We start from the raw sequence: 23223 nt of genomic DNA on the forward strand, positions 1-23223 counted from the left end.
TGGATAGTTTCACCTAAAATAATTTATTTTTGATTAAAACCTTTATTAAAATTATATTTTCATCAATTGTTTATAATAGTAAGTTAAGTGCTAGGTAATGAAAATTTTCCATGTTGTACACTTGCAAGATGGAGTGAGCATATGTGGCCTCATACACATTTTTATTCATAATTGAAGTAGGTAAAAGTAAGGATTTTCAGAACAAGAATTTGTAAAAAAATATTTAGTTTATTGGTTTTCAATGTAGTTTAAAAATGAATCATAGTATAATGAAATAAATCAATCAACGAAAATAAATAAGTAAAGTTATTACAAGTATAACACTAAGATAAATGACATAAAAATATTTTAAATTTATCATTATAATAAAAAATAATAACTCTGTACAATTTTTACTCACAGATTAGTACCTATATTACCTATAAGAAACATGCTGTAATTCTAAAATAATTTACAATCAATCAATTAGGATCAATTCCGGTTTAGATTTTTTATTGACATTTTTTTCAGATTTTGTAATTGTCAAACTATTACCGAGGTGCTGAAACTGTTCAAAATTAAAATTGTTTGTGATTGTTTGGACGTTTTGAACATGACGTGATGCCAATGATGTTTCAATTGCCTTGCGGTTATCATTAGCGTTCACGACCGGCGTTATACTTAAACCTGGGCAAGAAGATAGCAACATGGCAGGATTCAACGAGACAGTAGCAGTCTTTTTTACTTCCGGGCTTTTATTATGAAGGATTGTAGATTTTAAACGAGCCTGTTCGGCAGCAGAATCCAGATCTATGTATACCGATTTTGGATTACGTGAGCTCGTTGGCTTTGTCATTATAGTTGGTTTCGACTTGTCTATAGCTAAAAGTGTCGTTGCCGTTGTATGTTTGATAGCTTTCTGTTTGACTGATGACAAATTGTTGGGCTTTTGTGACTGACCTATGCTATTAGGCAGTTTGTTGATTTCTACAATTGAATCCAAGTTGTGTGGTGATTTAAGTTCATTCAGTGTATTGTGTGGAATATTCAAGGATTTACATAGTTCCAAACGCGTAGTTTTTGGTCTTTTTGTGGATTTATTGTTGGGTAATTTAGAATTTCGCACAATTTTTGATTCAATACTGATTTTGATACTAGAACTTTTTTTTGGTTTACCATTTGGCAGTCGATCTGATTTATCAGTTTTAGAAATGGCTGACCGTTTCGACTCAGCTTTTGGTTTATTACTGTTTTTTTTTAGTTTCTGTTTTGTTGCTAGTAACTTTTGCTGCAATGTGTAGTTATAACTTGTCTCTTGTGTCATTGGGAACAATGGAGATTGTGTGTAGGGAGCAAACATGGACATTATTTGATTTGATAACTGCGTATTCATTGGTAGCGGGTGTGAGACTTGTGGGGAATAAAGTCGTTTTTGGTTTTCAAGTGAAATCTGAGTTGATAAAGTTTGCGACGGATTCAATACACAAGTAGATTTAGGATTGGCAATGGGCGATGTAAGATCCTAAAATAAAAACATTATTTTGTTAAAAACTTTTTGAGATAAATAAACAAAAACCAATTTTTTTATGTTTTATAGTTATTATTATTATAATTACTATTACTATTATAACTTATTACTTAGAATTTAGATATAAATTGAATTATTAAGTAGGCTATATAATGTATATTATAAGTTTATGACTAGGCCATATTAAAACAAAATAAACCAAACTCTAATTATATATTACGCTTTGTATACAGTATATTTTTTTGGCAAACTGGGAAACCTGGTAATTTGAAATAATTTATCAAAACAATTGATAGGGAGATAATAAATCTATTTGTATGTAAGTACTAGCTGCTGGTGTACCTTGGTGTAAGTAAACATTGTGTTGTTGGGATTTTACCTAATTAAGAGTTGGGAGAGATAGGGGAGAGCCTACAAATGGGGGTTTCTCATTTCACCAATGTTTACCTCTTTCTATTTAAAATTATGTTTTAACATATCTTTAGCTGTAATTACAACTAATTATTATTTTTTGTTTAATCAAGCTGTATACAATGGTTTAAATTAAATATAAACAAAAGACGCACAATCACTTTAACATATGTAACCCAGATAATCATTTTTAAAAAACTACTTTTCAACTTACTTAAGTTATTATTTTTCTCCTCATTATTATATTAACATTTAAATGTATTGTTTTTAAAGTATTTTTTTGCTTAGCAATAAATTAACATAACTAATTCAAGTTTATTATTTTTCATAATGCTACTGTATTCTCATAATGCGATAGGGTCACAAACAATAAGTTGTTAGCAAATAGGGAATTTTTTAGAAAACAATTAAAAAATTATTTTTATTGGTAAGCTTGGCATAATGGACTCCACAAATATCTTGTATAAAGACCAATTCAATGTACAATATTCAATATGAATAACCTCATATTAGAATTTTAAGCTTGGGTTGCATGATCAGTCACTAAACATTTAACAAATCAATAATGAGCTAATGATTCTTTAAACATGATTTAGTGGCCTTCATAGCTATTCAATTTTATTGGACTGTTAAATTAATACATTTTTCATGCAAACCGCCATAAGTATGGTAAACCTATAAATTATAATATGCATTTAATCTAATTAAAATATAAAACACTTAAATTATATATGGTTTCGGTTAGGTTAGCTTTTGTTCAATTGTTTCTGGGTTTTTATTTATATACTTACGTTTTCATTATTAGCTATACTGCTTTTATACTCAATTTCTTTTTCCTTTGTCTGAAGTTTTTGACAATACTTTATTATGATATCATTAGATACATCGTCCTATAATATTAAGATAAAAAAACATACATTTTAACTAATATAAATCAATTATTATTATTTATAAAAAATACTGTTTTTAAAATTCCTACTAGGGTACACTTCTAAAAAACCTTTTCTACGCTCTTCTTTTCCAACATTATGGGGCCTGTCACTTTTAGATGGACAATGGGAGAGCTCAATAGGGCTTTGTTATTTTAATCCACTTATCCTTTGCTCACACCAGCTATTTCCGAGTTATTCTCTATTTTATCTATACATTTTTTCTTCAATCTTCCTCTCCCTCTCTTTTTAAATATATTTATTTGCCATAGCCACTCCTTTTGAGTCATCTTTATTATGCAAACGAACCATCTGAACCTATTCTCTTCAACTTATTTCTTCTTTTGTTTACTTACCTTTAATTGGTGAGTAACCTACACTACCCTTAATGAATCAATTTCTCATTCTATCCTGCCTAGTCACTCCATATATCCATCTTAGCATTCTCATCCCCATGGCACTCGTTCTACTACGTTTTGATGTCCACTCTGTCCAATATTCCGAACAGTTAAACATAAGATACTACTGTCCTCACAATAATTGTTTTAAAAAAATCTACCTTATTATCTCTTGTCACTTAAAGAAACCGGCCCCTTCTTCAGTTCTTTCCACTTCATCCATCCACATATAAGTTGTACATTTTTTTCTATCCCCATTTTCAATACCACCATTATTTTGTGCCACTGATCCTAAGAACTTTTAATTATTAGCTTCAGACATTACATGCCTTACCCCACAGATTTCTCAACTATTTTCTTCAACTCATATACAACTCAACATAAGTAACTTTTTTACTCCTACTTATACTTAGTTCCTCCCTTTAATCATTATTCTCTACTCTTCAAGTCTCGTTGACTTTCTTTAGGCTTCTTCTCACTAATACATTATCTACCAACTACTAAAGAGAATGGACTCATGCTGAACCCTGATGCATATCTACTCCTCTTATATTAAAGCCTCTGGTACAGCCAGTTGGAAATGGTAAAAATTACCTTTTAAATGTATGTTCTGTATGTGAGCATCATAATATAATGTTTATTATTTAGGGTCAGTAATAGTCATTAATTGATTTTTGAGAATAAAACTGTCTTACTTTTGTTCCAACAATGTTTTGATAGACGTTCAATAATAGCATTGATAAAGTGTTATCTTTTTGTTGCCAACATTTGAACACACGCTTATAACTTTTGTACACTTGAATAAGGAGAAGTTCATTTTTGGAACGGTTATTTGTTTTAGCAAATTCTGATTTCATTCTTCTCAATATTTGAACACTAAGAAACAGTGCTTCTTTTGAAATACCTTCTCGTTCGTTATCACGTAAATATTTCCTAAAAACCATAATTTATTAGTACTTACAATATTCTAATTATTTAAAAATGAACATTTTTTTTTAGGAAATGTGTAAAAGAAAAATAATTGTATTAATATTTATATTTCATTACATACTTATCAAGATCGGGTATGTATTTCAACTGTATAGCCAAATCAAGTAGCATTTTGTGATCACCCGTTTCTTTAAGGAAATCTAATAATAGATGTATACAGCGACTCATGTGGTATGCAAACGAACCCGGGCGGTCTATTTCACTAACTGGTATTCTCCAAACACCCTATATTAGAATCACATAAATAAAATTGTCTAAAAAATGTACAGAAAAATCATTAAATTACGTGAAAGAAGTTATTAGGCCTTTGTCCAACAAATAACCCTCGTTCACCAAACATTAAATCTTTGAATTTATTAAAATCTCTATGAGATGGCGAACGGAAATAGAAATGGGCCAACCGATAATACGATTTGTAATGCTGAGGAAATCTTTTAATGCAATCTTCCAAAGCTTCTAGGCACCTTTGAATTAATGTCCACCGAACTATGGAAATTACAATAACAAGGCCATCATTTTTGAAAAATTAATAAATATGGAATTGTGTAAAACATACAGTTGATTGTATCTTGAATAGGTGAATCCAACTTCATCTTTTTTACTGGCATGTTTGAATTGTCCTTGAGCATTAATTTTAAAATATACATACAATTTAATATTTTATTTACACTTATTACTTACATTAGAATTTTTGGTAGTAAATTCTCTTTGATAACTAATTTTGGAATTATCATCTTCTTTTTCAGATGTCATTACATGATTGATGATATTATTTAAAGTCTGTTTTACTGTCAAGTTTATATCCTAGAGAAGAAATAATTATTATTTCAGATTCAAAAAATAAATCAAAATATCTGTGAATAAATATCATTAGTTATCATATTAACACAAATAAAAGACTCAATTTGACAATTATTTAATTAATTGGTTTAAAAACTGCCTTTAAAGAAAATAAATATGTAGTTACTCTAATTTATATTATATATATAATATAAATAAAGTTATATACATAACTTCTTTAAAATTGTGCATTGGAAAAAAAACCGATAAAATAACCTAGTCCTGCAATTTATTTGTATTTAGTAACATACCTTTTTTATAATATCCTTACGATTCACCACATCAAAGGTAGACAAGGTACTTGGTTTTCTAAAAATAATTAACAGATAAATATCGGTTAATATTTAAAGTCGGTTGTCTAATTTTATTTATATTAAGCTTACTCATTATTATCAACAATAGGAGACATATTAGATATTTCATCTAATGCAATTTTAATTTTATTATATAATTCTTCATTTGATGATTGGTTATCATGTTTTTCTAACAACTTTAACGCTCCAGCATGGATTCTGTAATATATCTGAAATAAAAATGAATTTGTTACTGTTATAAAAAATATAACAAATACATTAATGATCAAATGGTTGAAACTTTTTATATTATTTATTCAACTAATGAAGATAGTCCTTGAATACATATTTTTATTTACTTACTAGAAAATCAGTGGCATAGAGTGGGGTTTAACTAAGTGTGCGGGTTAAACATTTTAGTAATAAAACTTGCACACACACATTATGATACCACTTTCAAAAATTATATTTTCAGTTCAATTTAAAAATAAACTAAGATGAAACCATAAATAATTATACGGAGCTAAAAATGTTTTAAAAATATTTTTTCAATTGCAGTAACTATCAAACTATCATTATTGGGTATATTATTAAAAAAAAAAAAAAAATACTAAACTGTATAAAATAAATATAACGAATATGGTGTAATGCAGTTGAATACAAATAAGAAACTTATTGGGTATGCAATATTTTACTCACATACACAAGAACACAATCAGGTAACTAGAATTGTCCAATTTATAACTTTGCTATATAAAATATTTTCCCACCGTATTCATGTAATCAAACACCAACATCTATACTGTAGTTGTTTTATAGACTATAGAGCACTATTAATCTATGTAATTGAATATTGATACCTAGCTATGCAACAAATTTTGCGGCATAGATATAAGTTATTAGCCCTTGTAATATTTTAAGCAAACGCCATACCTCAAACAATTATTTGTATATATATTAGTTATTAGTGCTATAAAACATATAGTTAATACAATACATTACTATATTCAATGTGCAAGAAATAAAAAAATATAAAGAATGATTTTGAAGTGTATACTGATAACCATTAACCAAACTACACCAAAGCTATGTCACTGGTACTAATAATTGTATATTTTCAAACATTTAGAGAATGCTGCTACTCTTGCGTAGTGGCATCTTACCAACATAAAACGTAACAAATATTACATTTACTCTCCATTTTGTTATAATTTTTAAATTGGTGAGGACTGACCTAATATAAAATTCAAAGGTAAGATTATCTATGGCATTTTAGAGGTTTGTATAAATATTAAAATTTTAAGCAAGTTATAATTATTCAAAAAAATTTTTTGTCATGTTTTTAGTTTCTAGTCAAACTATTTTACCTCAACAGTTGTATTATAATTAAAATATCAATAGACACATTTGAGATGCATTTGAAATATACATTCATGACATTATTTAGGGTTATGATATAACGGAAAAACAAAAGACTATGGTTAAGAAATACAATTGTGAATTTAGTCTTATCCTCATATCTCAATGTACATACAACCATATAAATTATGATTGTTACTTTTTCAAAAATCCATTAATTGTTTTAAGTACGTCACAATTATCAAGGAGTTGTAAAAAGGTGAAGTACCACTGACCTAGATAATAATCTTACATCTCTAATTTTATAATAAGGCAATTCAATATAATTTTAAAAACACCAGTGAAAAATGTATGTACAATTTGTTATGTTGTATAATGTATACGTTTGTAAGACGGAGACAATATTTGAGTGTATGTTATCCTCTTAAGAAATAGATATAGTAAATATAAATTAGGACAAATATTATTCGACCAAGTTTATGATACTTATATGATAAAAACATAATTATTTACCTCGAGTACTTCAATTGAATAATATTGAGGACAAGTGTAAATAATATGTTCTGGAAACTTAGCTCCATAGGAGTTTAAATACTGAATAGCTTTTAAGTAATGATCCATAAATACTATTGAGTTGTCATCATTTTTCTCAGTTATTTTCCCAAGCACATAATGATGCATCCAGCGTTCATCCTGGGAATCGCAATCAGTGTATTCCCAAACCTAATGATATTTAAAAACATAATTCACATTCAAAAAATAATAAATAAAAAAATCATAGTATACAATTTTACATTATTAGCAGTTTCAAAACATTTTCTAGCAATTTTGATCATTTTTTCTTTTTCTTCTTCAAGTTCTCCAAACATTTGTAAGCTCATATTAGAGGTTTCCTATAAACAGAAAAAAAGAGTAAAATAAAGATTTATTATTTATCACAGTTTAAGAGAACTTAAGTGTCCGGTAACTATTTCAACTTTAAATTATAGCAAACATTTTAATTTACAATTTACTACACTAAATTGTAGTTTAGTTTAAAATATAATTTCTTAGAGGTGTTTTCCTACTAAGATTAATGTTATCTATATTATTATTTATTTATTTCAAACATAACGGGCAGAGCTGAATTACATTGTTACATTTCATGAGTACATTAATTACACATTTACATTTAAATAGAACAGTATCTAATAGAATAGAACAAAAAAAAAAAAATTTAAAAAAAAACAACTATAATAATAGTTATAGGTTAATAAGAAAGAAATGATGGTTGTTCATTAGCTATGCGCATCATGAGATACATGAGATTATTATGACCATAGTTTGTGGAACAATTATATTAACATAATGTCATAAATATTAGTCTTATTATAGAGCTTTGGTGTTAATTACTAAAAGTTCATTAAAATATACTTTTAAAAATATTAAAATATACAATTAAAATATTAAAATATACATCTTTTTCAACAAATATGTGTAAAAAGGATTAATATTAATTTAAAAAAAGTGATATACTCTTTTGAATGGTTACTTAAATTTACTTTAATATTACAAAATACACAACAATTTTTTTTTAAAGTATGAAACATTTTTTAATAAGTTGCCGATTTGTTAAACATACATTTTACATGGTAAGCACTCTTCAGGATTACTATATAACAATTCATTTTCTGATATTTTCAAACTTAAAAGATCTTTAATGATCTGCAGCAAGTTTACATTTTTTAGTAAATATCTTATCTCCTAACATTCTACGGGTCTTATCCATAAACACAATTAACAATGATAATTGATAACAACACAGACAATTTGTAATATTATACTTATAATTCAATTTTTATAAAATCTATGCTTCCTATTCTAGAAATAATTAATTTATGAATTTTGGATAAATATGATCAAAAATCATAAGACCCTGCAACATCTCAGTTCAACTAATTAGGTATCTATCAATTAATCAATTAGTAACATATTTTCATACAAAATATTTGTTTTGTATTTATTTAAAGCATTGGTGTACCATGCGGCCTTCATAGGTGTGCTACGAAATGTCATGATTATTAATCAACGTTTACATATAATGTCAGTAATAGGTTAAAATATTTTTAAAGATTCTCTAATTCAGGATTTCCTGATTTGAATTAACTTGAATTCTTAATAAATGGTATACTAAAAAAATCAAAATAAATGTAGATCTCATATTTTTGGATAAATCTATAAAATGAATAAGTATCCCAAGATTTCAAGAACAATTATGATTACTAAACTGCCTTTTTCTACATCCTATATTTGTGAAGCCGTAATTTCTTCAAGAAAGTCATAAAAACTAAAAATCAATCATGATTGAAGAACTTGGAAGACGACATGAGAGTTTGTTTGTCAAATATTAAACAATGAAGGAAGATCATAATGAAAGGAAACCAGTCCCAAATTTTCCACTAGGAATGAAATTGTAATGTATATTGTTTCTCCATAAATTTTTTCATTCAATAAATTAAATGTTTTTCTCCTAACCAAAATTAACACACCATTTTAAATGGTTTACTAGTAATATACTGATATACAACTACTTTGCTATTAATAATTAATACAACAAAAGCCTAATATAAAAAAAGTATGTATACATATACGCCAATGTGCCACGGGTAAATATAGGTTGGGATTAGTGTGCCGAGAAGGAAAAAGATTGGAAAAAACTCATTAAGAGTCTATTTGACATAACTATTGTTCTTTATTTTCTTAGGGCTGTTATTACCATCTCCAATAATAAAATCTGTTATCAAGCGGTTAGCGTTAACGGACACTTAACCAGACATTGTAAAAACGGCTTTTGGTCAACAATTAATGCTTTTGCAATCTATACACTCCCGTAATTGTTGTAGTGTAAAAATTTAAGACTAAAATTGCCTATATACTTTCTGTGTTAAAGGTTGGTAAGTATTAATGCTTTTAGTTCACTATAGACACAACACTAAACATGTTGAATAAATTGTAATCACACTCCAACTTGTATACACAACCACACATTAAAGTAATGCGATTTTATCAGTTAAAAGAACTAAAAACTATTAATAATTTAAATACACACCTGTTTTAATAAACGTGAACAAAAGGAATGAATGCTATACGTAAATGTTCCGTATTCAATGAGAAGGGTTGTATTTTCAGGACTAATTTTAAGAGAGTGCTTATAGCATCGACCAGTCATATGAGCTCTTCTAATTATGTCAGCTTCATTTTTTATTGATTCACACTAAAAAAAGATATTTTTTTTAATTTGTTCACTCAAATAATGAAGATTTTTATGGACTAGAACATTTGTCAAATCCTTCTCTAAAGTAATATAGTATACGTAATCACTATTTTTATCAATTTTTACATTATTTACATCAATAGAGATAGTGATTATTAAACAAATTCAAAAATATTTCCATCTTTAGACAGATACTCTGAACAAATATCAGTAAATTTCGACTTACTGAGTTTAATTTTGTCTCTATTTGACTCCCCCTAGCTAAAGCCATGGCAGCCCAAGAATCAAAACGATCTAAGTTATTACAAAGGTCAAGTAAATAATATCGAATAGCTTTACTCTGAAATATAGTATTATTATTAACAATAATTGTATTAATATTTATAAATTCAAATTATGACTTTACCCAAGTCTTGTTTTTAAAATTAAAATCAGCCATTAAATAAAAAATATCTTTTACATCGTTAGGTAAGGGATTATCATTTATAGGCAACTGGTCTGTCTCCCCTTTGATGTACATCATTAAATTATCCATTAATCGGTCTGAAATATAAACGTAAATTAATAATAATTTATTTATAAAAAAGTATTCTTTAAACACAACTTAATTATCTTTACTTGGTTTTAATTCTTCAGGTATGAGAGCTATGATTTTTTTAAGCATGGCTTCTGTATCAGTATTAATAGTAAATGTCTTTGATATACCATCGTAACTAGGTAATTCTTGGGGTTGATAAAAATGCATCAATTGTCTAGCTCGTGGCCATGTAAGTGCTAATCCCATGGAATGGTGATCCTACATAAATAAAAATTATTATTATTTTACCAAGCTAACAAAAATAATTTTCAAACAAATATTGTAATTAATTTAATTTTTAAATACCTGTACATGACGGGGTCTATTACGTTTGATTAAATGTGTATATAAACAATAAAATATTTGATCAACTTGATGCACTAATGATGCACTATACAAATCTGTATGAATAAAAGGCTCTATTTCCGATAATGTTAAGAACAGAAGAATACCATCTTCAAAACAACACCATGATCGCCTACACAAATTTTAATATATATGTAAATTAAAATAGAACTTTTTTTGGTAGACACATCAATTAGATACTTACTTTCCTAAATATTCATGACCCAGGAATAGTAATGACAAAGACTGTGGGATATTATTAGTTTGAGAAGAAAATGAATTATCAGTTTTAGATTCCTCACTGGAAGTACAAATGATTATCAACAAATTAGTCATGCATGTACACTGTACAGGATACAATAAATAATAATAAAATGTATTAACCTGTGATAAACATGTATTATTTTTAGATATTTAAACCAAATATCATAATTTCAAATTTTAGCAATTAAATAAAAATAAATAATCAAAAAAAAGTTTATCCACCCAAATAAAATCACAATACATTGTCTGAATTAAAAATATCATAATAATTATAATAAAAATATAAAATAATTAAGCATGAAAAAACTTACTATTTTAATAAATTATAAATTAACAACCACGGAGATACAGCATCAATTTCTGGATTTCCATCAGGAGTTTCTATTAGATATGATAAAAGATTTATGACGGACTGTATAAGTTTTGATTTAGATCCTTGTGATACATTATCAACTAATAAAACATAAAGTTAATAATGAGATATTTTATTGGATGCAATTTTGATACTTACAAACATCTAAGCCCTCTATTTTAATTGATTCTAACATTGAGTAAAATATATTGTTAATAAATTCGGCCTGATTAGTTTTTAGGTTTGGATCACAATCTTCTATAAGACTTTTACGATGTTGTAAAATAGCTTCATACAAGCATGGTTCACACCATTTAAACAATTCCTTTAAAAATAAAAATTATTTAAAAAAACATTAAAAATAAAATTATACATACTTACTTGGTAATTTTTTAATTCTAAAAATGAATTTAACATAAATATGTATTGGTTCATTCGTGTCATAGTATGATAGCTTGGTATCTCCATGAATGTAAATTGAGGTTTTAAGGTTTCTTTTAAAATATTCACAACACTTAGGTATTCTTTTGACTCGTACAGATTTTTCACAGTGCTTAATAAATTATTCCTGAAAATGAACATAAGTTTTAAAAATACATCTACAAACAAAAGTACATTAATAACAAACCTTTTTAATGTGATAATTAGTTTCTCTGCTATCCTTGGATTTATTCGGTAAAAATATTCTAAATTTGGTAAGACAATTTCATAATCATCCAGACCGCAGATTAAATTCAATAACTAGAACCATTATGTTATTATGTTAATGTAGAGTCAATTTATGTGTTGAATATTTTAACATACATAATATATCAATTTATTTTGTTCAACTCATTTTCAAATATTATAGTTTTTAAAATTAAATTTTTTTTGCGACAAATTTCAAGGGCGCTTATTTGTGGGTTGGGAGGGGAGCAAGTGTGGTCATATCCCTTATACAAAAAAAAATGTATGTCTTGAATTTATATAGTTATTTCATATTTGATACCACATTTGATACCATGAACTTTTGCCTAATACTATCACTTTCAAGAAATACCAGCCTAGTATCTATACACTATACATAGATTTTGGAATCTAGTTTCATGAAAATTACCTAATGGACGCCCAGTATAAAATTTTTTATAAGGTTATGTCATTGTTTATAATAATATTATAGATCAAATAGACTAGTATAGCACACATAACTAACGACTATAAACTTCTCGTCAAAGCCTGTTCTGCGTTATAGTGTGTTAGTCATATATTCGTATTATTATGCTGTGTAATAATGTAATATTAACATATCTCCTAAGAAAACCTTAACTTGTAAAAGTTGTGATTTTGATTTTCATGTGAAATGTACAAATCTTGAATCACTCATTGAATATAATAAGATTAGTACTAAATGGACTTTTGAATATTGTAATTATAATACTTAAATATTAGTCAAAGAAAAAAATTGAATAACATGGAAAATTCAAGCCAGAATGATGAGGACGATTATGATTTTGGGTCAGTAAAAATTGACATGAAAAAAATGTTTAAAAAAATTGAAGTACTTACTACTAACGTCGCATCAATAGAAAGTTCATTAAATTTCTATGGAGAATCATTTGATGAAATCAAGAAGAAAATGGACACTGTTGTAAACAACGTTAATGGTATGGAAAATAGGGTAATGGAAACAGAACTTAGATGCTCTAAACTTGAAAAAGAAATTGATTACCTCAAAATTATGTTAAATAACAAAGAACAAGCTTCTCTAAATCAATCCATTGAAATTACTGGTATCTCGAAAACTCCTAATGAAGTTGTAACTAATATAATTACATCAGTAGCTAATATATTAAACATTAGAATTAAAAACGAAGATATTGTAGATACTTACAAATTGAAACCGTACAAGTATACTGATGGTAAAATTATAGCTAAATTCAATTCCACGATACTGAAAGACAGTATTATTAAATCGATAAAATTACGTTATAAGAATAAAAATCCGGTAACTGAAAATAATTTATGTACTAACTTTCCCGAAGTTAAAGTATTTATCAACGATCAACTCACTAAGGAAAACAAAAGATTATTCTGGTTGGCAAAAGAATTCTCCAGTACATATGGTTACAGATTTGTCTGGTCAAATTCTGGTGGTGTCTACTTAAAAAAACAAGAAGGAGAACAAATTATCAAAATACAAACTACACAAATTCTTCAAAATCTTGATACAAGCAAAAAAGTTAGGGCACTTTGGTAGTAGTATAATATTTTTTGTTGTTTAATTTAAGTTGCTAATTTATTCATTTATTTTTTATTTTTTATTTTTGTTGTAATATTAAATTTTTTATTGTAAGTTAAAATGCTTAAATATGAATGGTTATAATGATTACAATGATGAAAAACTTTGATTTTAATTTTCTATCTAATGAAAAAAATACTGATTATCAAAAGTTTGTTATTAACGACTGTAACAAATTTAGTGTACACAATAATGATCTTACTGTCTTTTCACAGAACATTAGAAGTTTCAGATAACATTTTAATGAATTATTAGTGGTTTTAAGTTCAGCTAATATTAAATTTGATATTAATATGTTATCAGAGACATGGTTAGATAATAATATTGGTTACTTTGATACAAAGGTTATAATTGTTATAATTACTATAGCTCATTAAATATATCTGATGGAAAAGTGTTTACATTAAAGACTCAATTATAGTAAATGATATAATAATTGGAAGTATAGACCACTGTAGCTCATTAGATTTCTCAATTTCCTATAATAATATATTAATTAAATTAACATGCATTTATAGATCACCCAGTTTGAATAAAATTGATTTTATTGATAATCTAGAAGACTTTTTAAACAATTACTCCAAATTTCAATCACATATTATTTGTGGAGACATAAATTTAAATATTAAGATCGAAGACATCATTTATATTAAATACCTTAATGTACTTAGTAGCTATGGATTTAAATCATGTATTAATGGCATTACACGTAGCTTTGGCAATAGTAACACATGTATTGATCATATATTCATTAAAAACAAACAGGCTTTTAATCATATTTATGGATACATATATCAAAGTGCTATTACAGATTATTACAGTACTATTGCTGTACTATCTACCCCACGAAACATAATAATATAAATACAGTTGATAACAATACCGATAATCATAATTACAATTTTACTAATATAGACAATTTAAATAATATCTTAAAAAACATAAACTGGACAGAAGTTTTAAAATCAACTGATGTAAATATAGGTATTGACTTATTCACAATTATTATTGAAAATAATATAAAAAAATCACAAGAAGCTAAAATCAAAAAGATACCAAAAAATAAAAAACGCTTAAAAAACTGGATAACACTAGGAATTATTAATTCTATGAGACATCAGGATAGATTATATGCGAAGTTAAAAAATCAACCATTTAACATTAAATTGCAAGAGATATACAAAAAATATAGGAATCTACTAAATGTAACCAAAAAAATAGCAAAAAACGTATATTTTTATAAATTAATTTCTAATGCTAAAGGTAATACTAAAAAAAATATGGGAATTTATAAATGAAATCTTAGATAATAAATCTAATGAAACTAACTTTATACCAACAATCCTAAATCGTCAAAATCAAAATTTTAACAGATAATATTAGTATTGCAAATGAGTTCAACTCTTTTTTTGTGTCTATAGGTAAAAATATTTCAAAAAAACTGAAATCACATCTAAACATAAGAAAATTTACGTTTTTAAATGATATTCCAGTAAATAATAAAAGTATATTCCTAAACCCTATTTCAACTGATGAAATTAAAAAATATATATTAAATATTAAACCAGCATGTTCATTCAATAGGTGGGAATTAACAAACACGATTTTAAAAGCTATTATTTTTAATATTCTTACACCATTACAATATATTTTTAATCTAGTTCTTACTACTGGTGTTTTTCCACATTCATTCAAAAATACTATCATTATCCCGTTACATAAGCAGTTAAATAAAATTGATTGTACAAATTATCGACCAATAGCACTTACAATTACACTATCCAAAGTCTTAGAAAAGTGCATCAAAGATAGGTTTTATAACTTCTTAGAAACATGTTCGATATTTTCTAGTAACCAATTTGGTTTCAGGAGAAACAAAGGTACCGATAAAGCTTTAATGACTGTAATTAGACACATTTATAACAAACTAGATATGAATAGAGCAGTAATAGGACTTTTTCTAGATGTTAAAAAAGCTTTCGATTCTGTTGACCATTCAATATTGCTAGCCAAATTATAAAAATACGGTATCAGGGACAATGCAAATAACCTTATATATAATATAGAAAATCGTATTCAACAAGTAAGACCTAATGACAGTTTAAGCGTTTATCTGATTTCAAATCATGGAATACCACAAGATACTGAATTGAGTCCTCTTCTTTTTATTGTTTATATTAATGACTTATTGAATATTAAGTGTAACGGATCAATTTTCAGTTTTGCTGATGACACCTCAATTATTATAGATGATATAAATAAAAATTATATTCATAATAAATCTACACATGCATTAAGTATCGTCAAAACATGGTTTGATAATAACCTCCTAGAACTTAATTTAACAAAAACTTGCTTTATGAACTTTAGTATAAATAAATTGCCACCCATTGGAAAAAATTATCTTAAAGCGCATCTCATAAATTGTAACGAATTTAATATAAATACAATGTCTGCTATTAGTAATGACAGTAAGTGTAATTGCACTTATATTTCTTCAGTACAACAAAATATCTAGGTATTACTATAGATGTTAACCTTAAATAGCAAAATCATATAATTAATACAACTAGAAAGCTCAGACTGTTGTTCTATAAATTTAAAACTATTAGCAACATACTATCACCAATCACAATGAGAATGGTATTCATAGCTATGGCTCAGTCAATTTATTCATACGGTATTGGGAGTTGGGGTGGTGCCTACATTATACATCTAAATTCACTAAAAACCACTATAAATTCTCTTATTAAAATATCTTTTAAAAAACCCTATAGGATGAGCACTGTATTGTTATATAAAGAATCTAATCTTTTAAATTTAAATCAATTATATGCACGGCATATATTATCAAACATGTTTTGCCTTGAAGTTCAAAAATTTAAATTTAAACATAACCACTGTACAAGAACTAAGCAAACCAATATGTATTTAATTCCTAAGTGTAGAACGGAATTTGGAAAAAGAAACCCCTTGAATGCTGGAATTAAATATTGACGTTGGTTTGTTTAGAATCTTTAGATTTTATAAGAAAATGGTAAATGAAAAAATGAAAAAATGAAATTACTAACATAGATAATTTTTTTTTATATCTGTATTCCAGTCAAATTGTTATATTGATTATGTAATTCTAAAATATTTAAAAAATTTATATTTATGATAGCTTATTTCACTTAATCAACTATGATCGACTTATTATGTGTTAATTTAATTATTTAGTAAATGTACGAGGTATTTTTAAGAACCTTGTCTCCACAGCAAGCCTAGCTTACTGAGACAATCATTTATATATATAATGCCAAATTATAATAAGTATAAATATTTGTAATAATTTACATGTATATATACATTTCTATTTTAAATGAAAACAAATAAATAATAATAATTTTAATTATTAGTTTGAGGTTAATTGGCGACCAATTGATAAAATTATAATTGATATTTTGTGATCCTTTAATTTATAACAATATGCCTCAACTCCGTAAATTATAATATTATTCCTGACAGGAGTTTATAATGTTAAAAAACAATATATTTAAAAATAAATTCAACAATGTAAAATACAAATTTAAATTACCATATCAAGCACATCACATGTAAGCCTGGTTTCTTTATCTTGCAAGTTAAATAATGCTCTTAACCATAGAAAACGAACATTAATCACCATATGATTATCTTTTAAATCTAATATTGATAATGCATCATTTATACTGCCGATCCACAGAGAACAAAAGTCTCCTCCAATAATACTACAAAATTAATTTATATGAGATTATTTAATAATAATTATCAATATAAATGAAAATTAGTATGTTTAATACCTTCCTTCTAATGGCTTATGGGTAATTTTTAGTTGAAAATAAAGATCACATAATAGCTCTCCATAAGTAAGAATAGATGTAATTTCATCTTCTACTTGTTTAATTTGTTCATCATCTAAAGAATCAAAATTTGATTCAGAAATATAAGTTATATGTTGTTTTTCTGTATGAATCCTAATTAAATCAAACATCAAATGTAAGTATAGAAAAATTATCAAGTTGAATTAGATTTCATACCATACTCTTTTGAAAACATCTATGTATACTTGAACCATGTTGGTAGGCCAAGTATTTTTCCATTTATTTGCAATAATAATTAAAAAAATTTCTAGTAAATCAGAAATTGATTTTTTGTTATTATGTTCAATAAAATTATTTAAATCGTTTGTTTCATGATCGGACCCAAAATAATTTTCATCATGTATTTGTCTAATAATTATGCAAACATAAAATAATTTCAAATTGTATTAAATACTTTTTTATTATACATACTTAAGGCGTTCTTCTTCAGAAATATTATTTTTCAGTAAATTTTCAATGAGACCATCACTTAAAATATCTGAGAATTCAAATAACCTATATAAATCCATTGTATCCATAGAATCATCTGACCATTTAATTGGATTACATTTATTACTGCCATCTTTGCTAAGCCTTAAACCAATATAAAAATATAAACATAATCATACAATCATTAATAAATAATAATTTATTTAGTTTGGAAATAAACTATAATCGTACAACAAATGTTGGGGCATGGTATTCCATATCGATTTGACCAGTGTTGACTCGCTAACTTTTGAATTTGCTTTATTTCGAGCTGATCGCCGACTTAATTTCAGTTGATCTGCAAGTGATGGTGAACTTTTTCTTCGTTTTGTAGCAGGAACTATTAATACCAACATCAAAATAATATAATACAAATTATAAATTATTATATAGTAATAACAAAAATTTGTTTTTATAATATATACCATCAAGTTTAAATGAAAGCTTTTCAAAATCGTTTTCAATACATTTTTCATCTACCATAATTTGGTTTTCTGTTGTGTTCAAAGTTAATGATTCATGATTAAATTGAATAGGTTCATAAAGAAGCTGAAAAATTTGAAACATAAATTAATATTAATGTTAAATTACACAGTTAACTCAAGTATATTGATATACTAAATAATATAAAAATAATAACAGATGCACCAAAGCCAGGCATATCGACCAAGTCTTATTAATTAGTTTTTTTCATAACAAAAAAAATATTTATTTTATATTTATAAAATTCTATAAATAATATCTAGTATAGTTAAACGATAAATCATACTACAATGAGACATCATCTCGATAAATCAATAAAAAAATGTGGACGATTGGTTTTGCACAGATGTACATTAGATGCCAAGTGGGTCACTGTAATGGATGTGTTAAATTTGAACTAAATAATATTATATCATTGTAAGCAAAAAAACGATTCTGAGCAGAAACAGTGTCAGTATAGAATATTTTTTTATTGCATTAATATTATTATTAGTAATAATAGGTGAATTGAATTCATTTTTGCAAAAACATTGCATCTTCATAACTATCTATTATCATAAAATTATCAGTGGTTTTTTTATTACAGTAGGTATGAACTACATAAAATGAACCAGTTATTACATTTGCAAGATTTCGAAATAAAAATTGAAAATTTTAAAAAATGTTGACTACATAATACTTTGAAAATGTTTGTGATTTCGATGAATTTTATAGAAATTTGGAATTTAAATGATTATAAAAAAAATTATGTCTATGTAACTTTAATATTTAAAAAATTTTATTTCAGCTTTTAAACCACATGTCTACTCTTTCCATATCTCATTTTGTTCTGTGAATTATTTAAGAAACAGTAATATTTTATGAAATATTATATTACTGTATTGATATATTTATACTTTGTTTGTTATGTATCTTTGCTTCGTGAATACTACCTGAAATACACATTGGACTTGGCAGTTTCATAAGATTAAAAAATAATAATGAAAGAAATTATACTGTTTTCAATATTATATTTTTTGATTTAAAAAAAAGGATTAATTTTGAACAGTAATTTGATATATTTGAAGTATTTATAGTATAATATTTACTTAATTATAATATTTTTATATAACATTCGCTATTATTTTAATTAATAGTTACAAATTAAAAAATGACCAAAAAAATAAAATTGTGAAATATGAAAATGAAAATTACAAGTATGCAACCATTAATTCTTGAAACACATTTTCTTCTTACATAAATAAAATTATACACAAAATAAACGATGAAAATGTACAAAGCCAATGTAACTATAACTAAATAAATTATTTTTGTAATAATTTACTAGTAATAAAATAGGAACAGATAATATTTAAATCAAATAAGCTATAATTACCGAATGTTCATAACTTTCAAACATATGATCATAAATTGTAAGCAGCCATTTTCCAAGTTGAACCCAACTTTTAAACACTAAAGGCTTAGCATACAATTTTGGTTTGCATTCCATATTTTTACACGACTTTTCTAAACATAAAGTAGGATCATTTTTCTTAATATCTTCAATATCATTTAATATCTTTTGCTGCATATTTGTATCTATTATTTCATCACATGTTATATCTAAACCTCTGAAAGTATTTACAAAAATGGAAATTGTTTTAAATTAAAATATTTTAACTTATATTTTACTTACCCGTCTGAGCAATAACTTTTAAAATAGGATATTAATGATGGAAATTTTTTGAAGATTATTTCTTTGATAAAATGTCCTTTTAAATATCCAGAATCTAAATTAAGTGATATGCTTATATGATATAAACAACAAACATATTCGTTGCTTGCATATAATAAAGTTATAAGTTTATCCAAAGTAGGCCAATGATTAGGATTACATTTAATACCCTGAAAAATAATATTTTATTACTTTATTGTTATTGTTGTAAGCAATACCTAAAACAGTAAAATGTGCTGTAATAAATTGAAAGTTATTCAAACTATTTTACTAAACTATGATGCAAAACAAATAGGTCACTACAAAAACTATATTAATCTTTATATAAATAATTCTCTAGGAGAGTTTGTAGCTTCTTTTTTCAATCCCTATAGCGTGACTAACACTTGAACTTTGTTTCAACTCACGAAAATTGAATATTTGTTTTGCTTACATATAGAGTTGCCATTAGTTACAGATAATATAAATTATTAATTTGATTGGATATAATTTTCTCTTACTGTATTACATTTTGTAATTTGGGTTAAAGACCTAAATCGTTCTAATTGTTCTAAAGACAATGTTAAATTGAATAACAACTATAAATTAGAGGCAAAGTATATAGCTGAGGTTTATATACTAAAAAAAGTTTGACTGAATTTGAGAAAAAATAATAGAACATACGCAAAAGAACAAAGAATTAATTAAGCGACTTGCATATTATGCAGCTTGGTCAAAATATACAACAACTAAGTATATTCAAATACTAAAATTTATTGATTACTGTTATTGTCAGAATAATAAGAATTGTTTTACGTTTGATTTAATGGTGGAATACCTCTTAACCAAAAGACAAAAATGAAATATATGAAAATAGAGTATTTAAATATACAGTATATAATAGTTCTAAACTTATTACTTGGCATATATCTAGTATCATAAGTAAAAACTATAGTAGGTTTATAGTTTTACTTTAATAATAACAAATATAATATGAGCAATAGAAAATTTTCAATATCTATAATATCAGATATTATTATAACGATCCTCCGTACATATAATAAATAAAGGAAAATGTTTAGTTAACTTTTAATATAGTATTGAAAATTGAAAAAACAACATGGTACAAAAAATGTTATGTAATTATGTTGTTTTTAGGGTAATTTTTACAATCCATTGCTTATTAGGAAACAAAAGAAATTATGAATCCTGGGGGGTAAATGTACATAATTTGTGCATGATTGCTTACATTTGGACATACCCCGTATACGACCATATTATTCAGATGATAGTAATAAAAAGTTTTTTTTATTTATTAGTTACCTCTAAAAATGCTGATATTGCTTGATCAGTTTGATACAACTTGCTATGAGTAAGGCCTAGTCGGTACCATAGATTCAAGTCAGTATTGTCCATTTTTAAAGCCTGAATAATAGATAAACATTTATACAATCAATATTATTACATTTAAAATAAATTATTCAATAAAATTTACCTCTTGATAGTGGATTAAGGCTTCACGGTAGTTGGATTTTTTTAATAAAATATTTCCTAAATTAGTAAGGCAACAATATTTTAAATGAGCTAATAAAGATTGAGATTTATCTTTTTGGTTCAATGTAGTATTCAGCTAAACAAAAATATTTAAAATTAGTTTGAAATTATTTAAAACTCGGAGATGGATATTGGATATATTTTTAAACATACAGAAGTAATAATTTCTTTTTCCAACAAATTTGATAGTTGTTTTTCTGCTTCGTCTAATTGATCTCTTGCTAAACACTGTAATGCTTGACTATACTGTAGTTCTGCTTTCGTTTCCTGAAATTAAGTATTTTATTAATTATTATAGAATGAAAAATAGTTTTACACAATCACTTAATTTAAAGTGCTAATATACAGATTTATATTTTAATTTAAGCTGATTATTTGTACTTTAATTTTAATGAATTAACATAATTGGAATATAAGTATAACGAATAATTTGGAATCAAACATTTTTGGAGATACTTTAGATAAAATATAAGGGTAAAAAGTATTCACAAATACATTTTGACTGTCCTAGGTCACAATGAAATAAAAAAAGAAGATTCTATAATTGGAAAGGTATAATGTATAAATGTAATTCTCAATATAAAAAAAGATCAACAATAAGAGAAAAACAACTTTTTAACAAAAATGCAGATGGATATTGTCATTCTATAGCTAGTATTAATAACTTAAACATCCAAATAATTTTGATAATAATAACTGCAAGTTTTTTTCTGTTTAATACATAAAGAAATAAACAATAAATAAACATAAACCTATCAATTGTTAGACCATAAAACTGTTTAGTATTTTTTCTGAGTACATAATTGAAAATCACCAACCAACGCTTCTTTGGTAATTTTAACTGGCACATCATCATTGTTGCTACTCTCGTCCGTGGAACAATCGTTTAACGCTCTGAGCTTTGTTGGTAACATAATATAGTTTAAGATATAAAACCACCGAAGCACATCTAATGGTCGTCACACGAAATCCGCAAACGATTGCCCCTGGTTCGGGCTGGCTGGTTGACGGTCGAAAACGTCACTGTGAGCAGAATTTGATCAGTCTGGGCGCGGAAGAGAGGAACTGTACTTCCAATACATTTCATATAAGTACAAAATTATAGTTGCATTTAAATTCAAATAAAACCATATTGTGTAATGTGTATAATTATAACAAAAAAATCGAATGCTGTGTAAATACTCAAAAATAATAGCTAATAACGTTAATAACGCTGATGAGGCTCTCACAATAATAAGTATCTGATAACAAACTATGTATAATGTACAACGAAGCGTTTCCACGGTAAATCGACTGCGTTCGTCAGTTATCAGAGTAGCATCTGGGC

General features: G+C 26.0%; 1 protein-coding gene across 1 annotated transcript; it reads right to left on the reverse strand.

Annotated features, from left to right (window-relative positions):
- Nucleotides 1-344: 344 nt before the first annotated feature.
- LOC111040799 (calcineurin-binding protein cabin-1-like) lies at nucleotides 345-23162 on the reverse strand. The gene is made up of 33 exons (XM_022324821.1): nucleotides 22715-23162; nucleotides 22050-22163; nucleotides 21838-21972; nucleotides 21666-21767; nucleotides 20325-20533; nucleotides 20025-20259; nucleotides 18592-18715; nucleotides 18359-18506; nucleotides 18110-18271; nucleotides 17855-18046; nucleotides 17618-17791; nucleotides 17374-17545; nucleotides 12147-12259; nucleotides 11900-12086; nucleotides 11678-11843; nucleotides 11478-11619; nucleotides 11108-11203; nucleotides 10864-11035; nucleotides 10599-10776; nucleotides 10387-10523; nucleotides 10207-10320; nucleotides 9816-9980; nucleotides 7522-7620; nucleotides 7241-7450; nucleotides 5459-5598; nucleotides 5327-5384; nucleotides 4917-5039; nucleotides 4792-4855; nucleotides 4522-4721; nucleotides 4297-4460; nucleotides 3941-4178; nucleotides 2710-2808; nucleotides 345-1501 (listed from the first exon to the last, which is right to left on the reverse strand). The coding sequence occupies exons 1-33, from the start codon at nucleotides 22808-22810 to the stop codon at nucleotides 458-460; spliced, it is 5772 nt and encodes a 1923-aa protein (XP_022180513.1). The 5' UTR covers nucleotides 22811-23162; the 3' UTR covers nucleotides 345-457.
- Between the last annotated feature and the right edge of the window lie 61 nt (nucleotides 23163-23223).

Source organism: Myzus persicae, unplaced genomic scaffold, assembly GCF_001856785.1.
Source record: "Myzus persicae strain clone G006 unplaced genomic scaffold, MPER_G0061.0, whole genome shotgun sequence".
Classification (NCBI taxonomy): domain Eukaryota; kingdom Metazoa; phylum Arthropoda; class Insecta; order Hemiptera; family Aphididae; genus Myzus; species Myzus persicae.

Bases quoted from the DNA above. Each gene is read 5' to 3' on its own strand.
- LOC111040799 (XM_022324821.1), bottom strand. From the start codon at position 22,810: ATGTTACCAACAAAGCTCAGAGCGTTAAACGATTGTTCCACGGACGAG. The intron at 10,777-10,863 runs GTATTTAAAAAT...TTATTTATGTAG, and splicing joins ATAGACCCCGTCATGTACAG to GATCACCATTCCATGGGATT. The intron at 10,321-10,386 runs GTAAAGTCATAA...ACTATATTTCAG, and splicing joins ATTTTAAAAACAAGACTTGG to AGTAAAGCTATTCGATATTA.